We start from the raw sequence: 13,763 nt of genomic DNA, 5'->3' as shown, positions 1-13,763 counted from the left end.
TCGAAATTAACCTTTCTATCACAGCAATTTATGTTTTTCAATTCTAATTCTAATTAGACTTATTACAGAATGTCTCAAAATTTAAATAAAAATAGAAAGGTAGAAAATTTCTCACTACAGGTCATTGGACAACCCTGCTAGTGATGTTAATTGCTTACAATAATCTTTCAAATATCGTATAAATTTACTCCAATGCTTTTGGAATACTTGATCGTGCTGGTTTTGGATTTTTCCTGTCAGCTTTGCCACTTCTGCAAAGTCCATCATCCTCATCTGCCACTCCTTTTTGTTGGTACTTCTTGCTGTTTCCATTTTTTGGGCTAAAAGAATTCTTGCTGCGGTTGTTGCATACATAAACAGTCTTTTATCTTCCCTTAGTATCTCTTCACCCACTACACCCAGTAAAATGCAGTAAAATGAAAGGTCTTTATGCGGGAAAGAGAACAGATTTTTGATCAGAATCGTTTTATGAAGCTTGTTACATGCTCTGCTGCCACCCTTCCACATGGCCATTCAAAGAACCAATCAACTGAACTTAGAATCCCATGGAATCCTTCCTTTGCATGGTGCCAAGTTACGGGCACACCGTTGTCCTCCAAGCGTTTTTTGTATAGCAGTCCATCATCCCTAAGCACATCATACTCGCAGGTTAACATAAACGTCTCAGGGAGCTGACGTACAATGTCATCTTCCACTAGAAGAGCACAGTGCTTGGGATCAAAAGAAAGCTTCATCATTTCGTGCAGCTCCTTTGAAAACGGGACTGGCGGGGGTGGTTTGTAGCCCCTGACTTTAAACTCATCCGGGATATGATCTGCATGGATCCATTTCTTGTATTTCATCTTCATTTCTTCGGAAACATGGGCCCCCTTCAGGAATTGATCCAAATATGCTAGCTTCACATTCATAAACCTGAGTTCAAATTCGGCAGACCATTTTGTGAACAGGAGGGGGACATTTCGGTTTTGCTGATAAGATGGCAAGTTGTAGTCCAGTGTTTGAATATTTGGGTAGAGCAGGATCTGGGCTCTGACCTTTGGGAGATCCTTTCTCGTTAACAGATGTTGACAGACAAGAGGAACAATTCCAGCCCCAGTACTGTCACCAGCAATGACAATACGATTAGGGTCTACCCCATAATCACTTGCATTTTTCAAAAAGTATTCAGTGGTGGTGATGCAGTCCATGATTTGTGTAGGACAGCGGTGCTTAGGAGCCAAACGTTGCCTAGAAGATGATGGAGAGAAGGGGCAGGGGAGAAAGTCAATCCTATTCTTAGTTAAAGACAAACCAGTCTAGTTCACACTTTCTAAAACAATATGTGAAATGAAACATAGTCAGCGTTTGAAATCTGCCCTTCTCCAACTTTGGTAGGACTGTTCGCCAAATTTCAGTAAACACTGCTGTGGTTCTAGGACTGTTCCCCATCCAAGTGACATGTAGAAAAATGCATAGAGTAATGTCTGCACTGATGGCTCAGGCTATGGGACATTCTAGTCCAGCACCCAGTTTTCACAGTGGCCAACCAGATGTTTATGGGAAGCCTTAATGAACTTCCAAAAGGTCAACAACTTCACAATGTAATTTAATTTTAAATTTCAGTAAACACTGCTGTGGTTCTAGCACTGCTGTGGTACACAAGTCATAAACCAAAAGAGGCTCGCTTAATTAAAATTTACTATCCTGAGCAAATGATTTTTACACCCTGGGCAATTACACAGCAGACATGATGTCTGCCTTAGAGCATGGGATTCTTTCATAAAATATTCAATATGTCAGATACATGTTTCCACCATATAACTGTAGCAGTGAGTTGCCATAGAAATAGATTAGGTGTAACAGGGTGCAAAACCTAGACTGTAATTGTCTCTTACTGTTTCAGGAACAGGTACAGAAGAAGAAAAACCAGAAACATCAATTTACTTTGTTTTGCTGATTAATAAATCTGGTGATATTGTCAAAGCACTTTATATATAGTGTATCTTTTTCAATATTGTGTTGACTCTTGGAGATCTCAAAGCCTGCAAACAGTTGGAGACAAGGAGGCAAATGGCTGGTTCTGTTTTCTTTATTTTTATTTTCTAGAATATTCATTGGTCTTATAATAAGATGACATTGATCAATTCCAACAATACCCGTGTTACATGAGTTCTCCAGTCACATATAAGAAGGAAGTTTGAGTATGGGCACTGCCACGGAACTGAATCACTGAAGCATTGCAAAGGCTTCATCTATATGTGGCACAGCCTCTTCATAACTCAGTATGTGTGCCTGGTGGTCTGCCACTGACATCTGTTCACACAGCTGATCTATACCTTGTCAAAAGGGTCATGTTTAGTTTGGCCTCTCAGCATCCTTCTCTGCTATGTAAGATGCTTGAAGAGAGCCAAACCTCAGACTTCTCCTTACCATCCCATCATAGATGGACCTTTGAGACCTTTCCATTGGGAAATGGGCAGCGGTTTATGTATAATGGGAGCATCTAGATCAGGATCTAGTGGCAGAAGGGCCGGAGCAGGGTTTGCGTTCAGGGATAGACCAAGATGAGAAACGACATCAAAAGTAATTTGCCCAAACCCAGTAAGCTTGTCACACTGCCACCCTCAATGTATGGGAGTCCCTCCCTTGCTTGCAGCCCCACCAGCACTGTGGTGAACTCGCAGTGGTGATGGGAACGAGCTTGACTGGAGCCCAGACTTCAGCCTAGCCTTCTTGACCTTGGGTTCCTTTCCCACAGTTTCTTATTCCCTTGTCTTCAGAGGATTATTCTGCCCTGGTGCAATTCTGTGCCTTGGCTGCTGTTAGAAGAACTGTCAAGAAGTCAGCTTTCCCACACACCTGTTAGAAAATTGTCGTAACAGACGTATCATGAAAAACTGCCTTTAATACAGAGGTAGCAATCGTGGTGCCCTGCAGATGTAGTTGGACGACAACTCTCATAAGCCCAGACCACAAATCATGCTGTCTGGGGTTGATGGGACTTGGCATTTAACAACACCTGGAGGACACTGCATTGGCTAACTCTGTACCATCTAGTGGCAAATGCCCCCACTGCTTTTGGGAGTAACTTGGGGGGGGGAGTCACCTGCTTCCACACTTATCAGCTGTTCAGGATATCCAGGATCAATGCAGGAATAAGTAGACTTACCCAACACACACAAGCACTGATTCACTTTCTCTGGAAAGGTAGCGGCACAGCTTCCGATAACCTTCTGGATAGTAAAAAGACCTTCAGTGTATTAATACTTTACACAATGGCATACACATTTCTACATTAATGTGGGTTGGGATGACGAGTACGACGCAACCCCAAGTCTTCTTTGTGGCTCTGTTTGTATCTGAGCCAGAGGAGAATTCCCATCTTTCCTATTTACCCAGCCTTCCACCCATCCAGATCCCAAGGCCCCAAAGTCAAACTAATACCCTTGTTGTCAAAGATTATTTCCCTCCCCATGGCATTTCCTGCATGTGCCTCTTTTTTCTTTCTACTATACTACAAACCAATAGATCTGGCTTCTGACTCTCTGAGCCAGGGGTTGCCCTTCAGATTATTATTATTATTATTATTATTATTATTATTATTATTATTATCATTATTATTATCTGAATTTATATACCGATCCTATAGCCAGAGGTATCAGGGCAGTTCACAGAAAAGATTGGACTACATTGGATGTCATTGAACTACAACTTCCATCAGCCCCAGCTATCCTAATGGTCCAGGAGGAGTTGTAATTCACAACGGCTGAAGGGTACCGATTTAGCAATACTTGCTTCTAGCGTCTCTCACTAGTTAGAAATCTGGTCACCATAGTTCCAATTTGGTATCCATCAATTGTGCTAAGAGACTGGAAGTAAGGAGATAAGAATAGGATTTAATCAGGAGTGCTTTATTAATAATACCTTGAGCTACATAGAAAAAAGGATACCATGTGTGTGAAATCATCTTATCTGTTTATCCATTTCTGAAATGCACATACTTAGCAGATACCTAATGTGGAATATTTTTTCCCCATATACACTGAACTCTTCCTCTCAGGGTTACTTTATCTCTCTCCGGCCTAAATGACCTCTTTATTTAAATTATAGTGATGATTGCAAATACGGCTGAAAGCAACATATGATGTCTTCATTACCATCACAGCTTCTTTCTTCACACCAATTCCTTTAAAATATGTTTATATATATATATAAAATTATTAGAAAGCATTTATAAACCACTTAATATTCCAAAAATCCCTGAGCAGTGCGGCAGGGCATTGGGTGTGTGTGCCATGTTCTGCTTTGCCTCAGGTGGCAAATTATCTAGGGCCGGCCCTGAATATTCTGTAGGATGTGGTACCCTGATTAGAATTTCCATAAACGACCAACGTAATGGATAAGTGGCCTTTCAGGTAACCTGCTCCTGAGTTGTCCTGGTCCTAACCACAAGACCTTGAACATGCCCCAGTAGTTGATCAGCAGCCAGTGCAGTCGCTTCAGCACAGGTGTAATATCTGCTTGTCCGATTGTCCTACTAAACAACCTGGTCCCAGCACTGTGCACGAGATGCAGTTTCCAGATCAAGCCCCACACAGATCACACTGGTTGTAAGTTAAATTAGAATGACTCACTTATGCTCCCGAATAAGCCAGCTCCTCCATAAAGGTAGATAATTCCTCTCTGTCCTGTGGATAGGCCCTTTGGCTGATAAATCCTCACAGTCACATTGTCAAATTTTGTGTCGATAGTGTAGAGTCTGGGCTCGCTCCCTGCTGGCATTGCAGAGGAACTCCATTTAAGGAATGTCGGTTTTGTACAGATTCCCAACTTCTCCAAAATAGATCCCTGTTTAGAAAAAAACAAAAAAGCAACAGAAGCTAGTATCAAGCATAGTTAGCTTTCAGTTTAATAAGGTTTTCGCAAGGTCTGTTTGTAGGAGTAGTGTGGGGTGAGAAATGCTTCGTTGATTCATTCAGAAGTTTAATTGATTTCATTTCCATTTGTTCCAATTGCATTCATTAAATGTTCTCTTTGTTTTCATCCCCCCCCCCTTAGTTTTCATTTTCCCTTTGGTTTCAATGGGAGACTCAGACAGCTTTAAGCAGTCTGTAATGTCTTCTGTGACATTTTTAGGCGACTTTAACATTCCTCCCCCACCAGGTCCACCAAACCTCCAACATAATGGACACAGAATCTGTTATGTACTGAGTTGAATAGGATCCAAACTGCAGCAGTCTGATTGTTCCTAGAACAATAGGATCCAAAATGCAGCAGTCTGATTGGTCCTAGAACAATAGGATTCAGAATGCAGCAGTCTGATTGGTCCTAGAACAATGCAGCAGTATGATTGGTTGGCAGGAACCACCCAATCATGCTCCAGATAGAAATGAATCCACAACCTGATTGGCTTACAGTAGAATTCCGGAGTTAGCCAATCATGTGCAGCCCATTGTGTAAATAATGTATATAAAGCAGATACTGTGAGGGGACATTCATTCCTCCTCACCACTATGAGCTGAATGAAGAGCATGAAATCACTTTGCAACTCTGAGTATATTTCAGAGTCACAGTTTTATAAGCCATTAAAAACACACACACACACTGTAGGAATCAAGCCTTGTCAGAGGAATTGGCCACTCTCCAGGCACCCGGCTTGAGTTCCTTGTTGACCTCCCGTCTGCGACTTCCGGCAAGATCAGGCGAGATCTCAATCGGCGATCCTCCTCTAACGTGAGAAGAACACACCACTCCTCCCCTGCCATCCCCAGGGAGGGGAGACAGACAGACAGAAATGTATTTACATGCCTTTATTTCTGTCTTTCCAGCAGTACAGAGAAACGTGTCTGCACTCTCTTAACACCAACAGCAGAGGAGGAAAACTCCTCCCATGTACTTCCAGTACAGGTCAGATGACACTCTGAGCTAACATCCGGTGCTCAGTACAGTGAATAGACTGTTCCTTTGTTCCCACGGAACAGTCCCAAACATCAACATCCTGTTTGGCTTTCCAGCCATCTGGAGCTCGCTGCTGCATTGCTCCTTTTTCGTAACATCCTCCCCCAAAAGAATCAATGCGTGTTGCGGCAAGCAAAGCGTGATCCAGAGAAGAAAACAAACAGTTGTTATACACATAACACTCCCCTGTTGTTACAGTTCCACCCTTGGAACTCCTCGCCACTGGTTTCCCCAGTGTACCTCTCTGGTTGTCTGGCTTCCAAGGAATGAGTGCATCTGCATTAGCTTGGCTAGCAACTCTCTGTTGTGTCTTTGTCTCTGACTTAGACACAGCTCCAACCTGTCCTCGGTTGTGTACAACAGCAACACATGCAACAGCTAAGTTAGCAAACTCTTTTGAGTACCTCTTGGGTGGTACACCCTTTGTAACTCTCTCAGACCTTCGTATGAGGTGCTGATTTTCTCTGCTCACTGGACTCTGTTGAGACCCAGTACCAATGGTAAACAGTGGTTCATCCTTCACCTGTGAAGGTCTATCCATTGTGTGAGATTTCCTCTCAATGACTGTGACAACTGAGCTCTTTGAGCTATCACTGTCACTCTCAGTACCACTGTAATCTGTAAAATCATCATCATCATCTGAATTGTCCTCTGTGGGAAATGTGTGTTCTATCACTCTCTCCTGTTCAGGAGCACTCTCTAGAAATTTCGTGAGAATCACCTGACCAGATTCAGACAAAATTACTCTGTAGAGACCCTTTTCATATCCCACAAAAATGCCTCTGGCATTCTTTACTCCACCTGGAGCTTCTGTCCTCACATGAGACCCAAAAACCCTGAAATGGGCAACAGAAGGTTTTCTATGGAACAGTTTCTCAAAAGGAGAACTTCCCAACTCTTTTGAAACCTTACTCAACCACGTATAACAATACGACATTAGCGACTCCGCCCAGTACTCATGTGGCAGATGTGAACTAATCAATTGCGCTTTCATCCCCTTTTGCAATTCTTTGTTCACCCGTACACAGACACCCCTGTTCCACACTTCCGCTGAAACAGCAACCTTGTGTCTTATCCCTTTCTTCTGCAGGAACTCCTGAAAATCCTGTAAAAGAAAAAATTGCTTCTCATCTGTGAAAAGACAATCAATGTTAGCATCATGCATATTTTCAACCTTGTCACAAAACTCCTGAAACCTTTCTAAGGCTTGTTGTGGTTTCTCTAACACATAAATCCAGACAAAATTAGAGAAATGATCCACACACACAAGATAAAATCTTGCATTGCCTCTAGATGGTGCTAGAGGACCAATCACATCAGCATACACCCGCTGAAATGCTCTGTCGACCCTGGTCACCTCCTTGGCGTCTGTTTTGGTCACACCTGCGAGAGAAATCAAGTTAGACTCAGATGAATTACATTCCATGTAATCACTTTGTTCATAAGTCAACAAATACAGTCCATCTTTCTCTCTGGCAGAAAGATACAACTCTCCGTCTTTGAAGATCTTGCAGCTCTCAGCATCACAGGACAGTTTCAGTCCTTTCTTTGCAATCTGCGAAACACTCAGCAGATTGAACTTCAATTCAGGAACCAAGTAAACATTGTTTATAGTCAAGTTCAGACTCTCAAGATACACAGTCCCTATCCCGGTCGCTTCCAGCTCCTGACCGTTGGCCTGTTTCACAGCGAAGCTTTGCTTCTTAAACGTTGAAAATAGTTGTCTGTGTGGGGACATATGAACAGTACACCCCGTGTCGATTACAAACGAGTTCTCAACATCTGGCGTGGTTCCTTTCGACATCAAAGCCTTTGCAGGTTTCACCGTAGACTTGGTATGACTTTTGCCTGATGCCTCAGGCTTTGCTGAGCGGCCCTTAGCTCCTTTTGGCTGGCGTGGCTTCTTACAGTTCCGCTGAAGATGCCCAGCCTGTCCACAATTGTAACATCGGACAACGTTCAAAGCTACAGCATTCTCTCCAGTAGCAACATCAGTGGGGGAATTAGAACTCCGTTCCTCCCTCCCCCTGTCCTTTACTTCCAGTGCAGCAAGCCGGTTGTGTTCATTTAGAACAACGGCACATACCCTCTCCACGGTCAAATCTTGAGCCGGAAGGAAACCAAGCTGACTGGCAACGGTTTTGTAAGTCCGATTTAGGCTGTTTATCATCATGAAGCAAAACACTTCCTCCTGTAGACGGAAATTGCGTTCCACCATCTGTTGGCGCAGATACTTCATCTCCGTCAGGTGCGCTTGAACATCTCCATCAGGCGCAAGCCTCAGATTGGTCAGCTTCTCAAAATACAGCAACGCTGAAGAACCAGCATCCCTCTGATGTGTTCTACGCAGCATCTCCCAAATCTCTCGTGCATACTCTAAATTCTGAATATGCACCAATTGGCAATCTGAGACACACAGAATTATAGCCGTCCTGGCCTTTACATTCTGTGACTCCCAACCTCGCGTTGGTGCTGCAGGGATGGGGTTCTCAATCACCTCAAAGATCCTCTGATTCTGCAGCAGGGCCTTCATCTTTACAGACCAAGATGAATAATTGTCATTAGTCAGGGGAGGAGGATAAGGTAAACCTCCCCCCTTCTTGGTATCCATTTTGAATCCAAGTCTCAGCTCTCACTCTCGAGCCTGTAAAATACAAAAGTCTTTTCTGGATTGTTTACTGCCTACTCTGGCAGGCAAACTGCAAGCTGTCTCAAAGTCCTTGCACAGCTGCGAAGATAGCCAAAACAACTTTGACTTCCCAGGCTCTCACTGAGCCAGCCCCTTTGTCAGTAGCTTTCCACTGTACTGACGGTCGTTGCCTAGCAACTGTGCATACCTTTCTTCGAACAGGAAATCTTATCAACCACAAGAATTCCTGGTATGCAAGCCTTTGCTTTCAGAGCTGTTTTTCCAAACGCAGCTCCCGTGAAGCAGAAAAATGAATCAATCTGCGTTCACACTTTTAGCCCGAAATTCAGCGTACCTTTTGGGGCTCCGTTGCCTGGAAAACAGCCCCTCTCAGTGTCCAGCTGTCTGTTCAGCTTCTGGCTGCTCGCAGACGTTATCTTATCTTCTTTGGTGCAGAGGATGACAAACGATCCATCAACCTCTCATGCTGATTCCCATGGATCAGAAACCAGCGTCTGCTACCAGATGTAGGAATCAAGCCTTGTCAGAGGAATTGGCCACTCTCCAGGCACCCGGCTTGAGTTCCTTGTTGACCTCCCCGTCTGCGACTCCCGGCAAGATCAGGCGAGATCTCAATCGGCGATCCTCCTCTAACGTGAGAAGAACACACCACTCCTCCCCTGCCATCCCCAGGGAGGGGAGACAGACAGACAGAAATGTATTTACATGCCTTTATTTCTGTCTTTCCAGCAGTACAGAGAAACGTGTCTGCACTCTCTTAACACCAACAGCAGAGGAGGAAAACTCCTCCCATGTACTTCCAGTACAGGTCAGATGACACTCTGAGCTAACATCCGGTGCTCAGTACAGTGAATAGACTGTTCCTTTGTTCCCACGGAACAGTCCCAAACATCAACATCCTGTTTGGCTTTCCAGCCATCTTGAGCTCGCTGCTGCATTGCTCCTTTTTCGTAACACACACATGTTCTATAAGCTTCTTATTGTGTCCTCTGGGGGAATCAGCTTGTAACTTCACTGTTTTCCGTCCAAATAGCATTGGTATGAAAATATTATTATTACATTCTTGAATTCCACCACCCACACCCCACAGGCATCAGACAGGTTACCCAGTAGGTCCTAATTTAAAAGGTGCAATTTTATCAATGAAGAACCAATCTCCGAACTTGATTCCTCCCTCTGCCTCTTTTACCTTTTGTGTCATTTCATTTTGGTTGCAAGTCTGAGGACAGGGATCTTTCTCATCACTGACAACTGTTGAGATACTCCAGGAGAGTTTTTTGGGGGAAGGAGGGGGTCATGCAATTTGAATGCCCCTATCACTTTAATATGTCAACGGAAGGGGACGGATTGGGGCTCATTTGTTTTTTCCCCCCATTCAGTTTAAAAATGAATGAACAGTGACCTCCGGAGGATGGTCACCCGTACAGGAGAATCTCCACGAGGGCATTGCAACACTCCATGGGCGCTGCTTTATTTAAACCACTTACCTTCTTCCAAGATCTCTGCGTAGTGTTGCAATGGTATTGCTGCATCCGCAGCAACTGCTGCCTCCAGGTGACCTCCCGCACACCTCTAATCAGAGGTGAGACAATTTTTTCTCAGAGTATCGTTCTTGCCCGCCCCGCCCGAAGATTCTCTATCATTTGTGTGCGTGACTCGAGGTTTGTGTCATTGCGGAGGATGTTTACCAGGCTGCAGCACAGACATAGGCATAGAGGGGTGGTGTGTGCCAGGGAGCCGTTGTCCCTGCCTGGATGATCCAGCGGCCAGCCACCGCAACGCGCGAGTCCACCCGGCGGCAGTGAGGGCTAAGAGTGAAGAGCCGGTGGAGCCGGCTGGGATGCTGGCCACTCGCCACGCAACCGTGGCTGGCGGGGCGTTGGAAGCTCCCAGCGCGCCACGGGCAGGCAGATGAGCTGCAAACAGGTGGGTCCCGCGTCGGTGAGAGCCTCTGTATGAGAAGATGCCGGGGCAGCGTCTCTATCTCGTCAACCCCCACCTTTTGGGGGGCGGGAGGGAAGGGCAAGAGGAGGGAGAACTCGAGAGGGCGCTTTCTCTGTTCACTTCACCGCGCGCAAAGACGCACCGAGCACCCCGGGTGAGACAAAGGCAAAACGTTCGGATAGTGTGGGGAAAGTGGGAAATGACTGCTTTCTAGGCAATGGACAAGCAGAAATGTGGATGAGCCCCAAGATAGAACTGCATGACTAGTGGCATAACGTGGGGTGAGGCCACAGGTGCGGTTGCCCTGGGTGCAAAATTTCAACACCCGGTGCTGCCTAAATACAGCTGCATACTTCTGTCACTGGGTTCTGTTGAAAATGGCTTCTCTGTGTGACTTTCCAGATAGCAGAGAGAATCTTCTTCTCTTGTTTCTGAGGCTGTGATCTCTTGGGTGATGCAGACACTGTTAGGCAGCTGAATGCGTGCTCCATAGTCCCCACCTCACCCCACACATGGCCCCAGATGCTCGCAACCCACACTATACCACTGCGTGGGACAGTCTTTGCCAGCATGGTCCTGCTAGCTGGGGATGCTAGAAGTCGTAGCACAAAGCATCCTTCAGAAGTCACATTGATGATCAGCACTGTATCTGAACTGTGGAGGAGAGAGATGTCCCTCCACAAACAAGCGCTCACAAATAGAACTGGAAATTTGGGAGAGGGTTTTTTGCACAGATCTCTAGTTATAATAGTTATAAATTGTTATAATAGTTATAAATTGTGGGACGTGGGTGGCGCTGTGGGTAAAACCTCAGCACCTAGGGCTTGCCGATCGCATGGTCGGCAGTTCAAATCCCTGCAGCGGGGTGAGCTCCTGTCTTCGGTTCCAGCTCCAGCCCACCTAGCAGTTTGAAAGCACCCCTAAAGTGCAAGTAGATAAATAGGTACCGCTTTCTAGCGGGAAGGTAAACGGCGTTTCCGTGTGCTGCGCTGGTGCCGGCTCGCCAGAGCAGCTTCGTCACGCTGGCCACGTGTCTCTGGACAGCGCTGGCCCCCGGCCTCTTAAGTGAGATGGGCGCATAACCCTAGAGTCGGACACGACTGGCCCGTACGGGCAGGGGTACCTTTACCTTTACTAGTTATAATACATGAATCCTTCAGGCTGGCTAGCTCAGTAGATAGAGCATGAGATTCTTAATCCTAGGGTCCTGGGTTCGAGTTCCACATTTGGTGAAAGATTCCTGCCTTGCAGAGTGGTGCTTGGGCTTGTGGTCCCTTCCAACTCTACAATTCCGTTTTTCTATGATGGGGTGGGTGGGGTTGCACCTCCTAAAACATGTTGCCTGTTTGAACCCTTCCTGGCTGGCCAGCCCCCATGCAACTAAAAAAATAGCAGAATCATAGAATTTGTAGAAGTGGAAGGGACCACAAGGGCCATCTAGTTCAACCCCCTGCAATGCAGGAATCTTTTGCCCAACGTGGGGCTCGAGCAGATAACCTTGAGATTAAGAGTCTCATGCTCTAGCGACTGAGCTGCCCCACAGAAACTCCAGGTTCAAAGTCCATCCAACTTACCATACGCAAGGATGAGCGTGCCATAATGGAGATTAGGAGGAGTTTGATAGGTCCATCAATTCCTGGAGGGAGATCTGTTCTTCGGACATCACGATAAATGAGCACCACCAGGGAAAGGAGGAAGCAGATCACAAATGTCAGCATCACCATGGAGAGATCCATCTTCCTTCCTGAGAAGCCTTGGAGGGACTGAATAACCGGCTGATTCCTGGCAACTGTTTTCTCTGCTGTCATGCAATTCCAACTTCTGTCGTCACAATTCTGTAGCAATTGATCACACCCTTGTTTTTCCAGGAATTTCTTATGCAATGCTATTCTTTCTTCTGAATAAATAAATAAATGCATTTGTGTGTTCAGTTATGTATGCAAATGGTTTGTATTGAACTTTCAAACTGCATTGCATTGCTTTTGCATTGTGACACTAAATCCTCTGGATGATTGGGAAGATCCCCCCCGCCCCGCCTTGCATCTGCCCAATGCTAGGCTGATGAATTTTCTCCTCTTTTCCTTGTGGAAGAGTGGGGTGTGTGGATCCTGCTGGCAGGCCATCTCCTGGGTTGCCCCAATGCCAAGGTTGCAAGTTCAATCCCCATATGAGACAAGTGCATATTCCAGCATTGCAGGGGTTGGACTAGATGATCCTCAGGGTCCCTTCCAAGTCTATGATTTTATGAATTCTATGAATGAAGACCTTCTCCTTTCAACCAGATTTTGAAGTGGAGTTTCTGTGAGATTCTGGTCTGTGAGTTGTATCCAATTAATCTATACTCATAATAGCCCCACAGAAATCGATGCAGCCAAGCAAAGTCATGTTCATTAACGTCAATGGGCCTTCTCTGAGTTAATGTTGGCTACTATTCCTGACCCATCCTGAATTTGAAATGGACATTCATGATATAGTTGTGAGTTTGGGGGTGGAGTTTGGCTGTATGGCAGAGTCCCTTCTAATCAGCAAGGATTAAATTGTTGGAATAGCCAAGCCAGCTTCTTGGTGAATTAACGTCACGTAATTATGGGCTGCATAATTCCATCAAAGGTTGTTATGGAAGCAAAGGAGGACTGCAAGAACTCAGGGTTCCATTTTCGAATTGCTTGCAGCTTTCTATAGGACTGTCTAAACTCCTTAAAAAAAAACCCCCACATGTAAAATAATTGCTTGACCTCATAATATGGTACGTCCCAAACCTTCATTCCCCTTGTTTCTTTTCCTATGCAAGATATTTCATCTGATTCTGCAAATATTTTAACTGAGTTAGATTATCACAGGGCGGAGACATGTATGCAGGAACAAAAAGAGCCTACTGAGTAATTAGTACTTAGCCTCCTGTAGTGATTAGGGTTTAGCAATGAAGACCATTGTCAGCAATAGTAGCCTTCTTCACTATGATCTAAGGTATCCTGGCCCTCGTGCATCCTTCCACACATGTAGGGACTTAGAAGGGCAGCGTAAGGAGAATCTGCTGGCAGAGGTGGTTATAGGGAAGCGCAACTGGTTCAGCTGCACTGGGAGTGCAAGAGGCAGGGGGCGCCGAATTTTAGCATTGCACACTGTGCTGCTGAAATTTGAGAGTCCCAAATCTGCCACTGCTGCTAGCGCAAGACACCAGGCCTATTTCAAATGGCCTACTTAGGGATTTACACCATTCTGAGCACGATGT

The 13,763-nt window shown here is 45.3% G+C and overlaps 1 protein-coding gene across 1 annotated transcript; it reads right to left on the bottom strand.

The window, feature by feature from the left end:
• Positions 1–412: 412 nt before the first annotated feature.
• Positions 413–12,354, bottom strand: LOC128419628 (arylacetamide deacetylase-like 4). Its single transcript, XM_053400539.1, has 4 exons — positions 12,106–12,354; positions 4,614–4,827; positions 3,149–3,212; positions 413–1,227 (listed from the first exon to the last, which is right to left on the bottom strand). The coding sequence occupies exons 1-4, from the start codon at positions 12,337–12,339 to the stop codon at positions 456–458; spliced, it is 1,284 nt and encodes a 427-aa protein (XP_053256514.1). The 5' UTR covers positions 12,340–12,354; the 3' UTR covers positions 413–455.
• Positions 12,355–13,763: the final 1,409 nt, after the last annotated feature.

Source organism: Podarcis raffonei, chromosome 8, assembly GCF_027172205.1.
Source record: "Podarcis raffonei isolate rPodRaf1 chromosome 8, rPodRaf1.pri, whole genome shotgun sequence".
In the NCBI taxonomy this organism is placed as follows: Eukaryota; Metazoa; Chordata; class Lepidosauria; order Squamata; family Lacertidae; genus Podarcis; species Podarcis raffonei.
This window is presented reverse-complemented; position numbering and strand designations above follow the sequence as displayed.

What these genes read in the sequence shown, in the direction of transcription:
- LOC128419628 (XM_053400539.1), bottom strand. Translation starts at nt 12,339, where the DNA reads ATGACAGCAGAGAAAACAGTTGCCAGGAATCAGCCGGTTATTCAGTCC. An exon ending in CACGCTCATCCTTGCGTATG is followed by an intron (nt 4,828 to 12,105) that starts GTAAGTTGGATG and finishes TTTTCTAAACAG; the next exon opens with GGATCTATTTTGGAGAAGTT. An exon ending in TCAGTGCTTGTGTGTGTTGG is followed by an intron (nt 1,228 to 3,148) that starts GTAAGTCTACTT and finishes ATCATCTTCTAG; the next exon opens with GCAACGTTTGGCTCCTAAGC.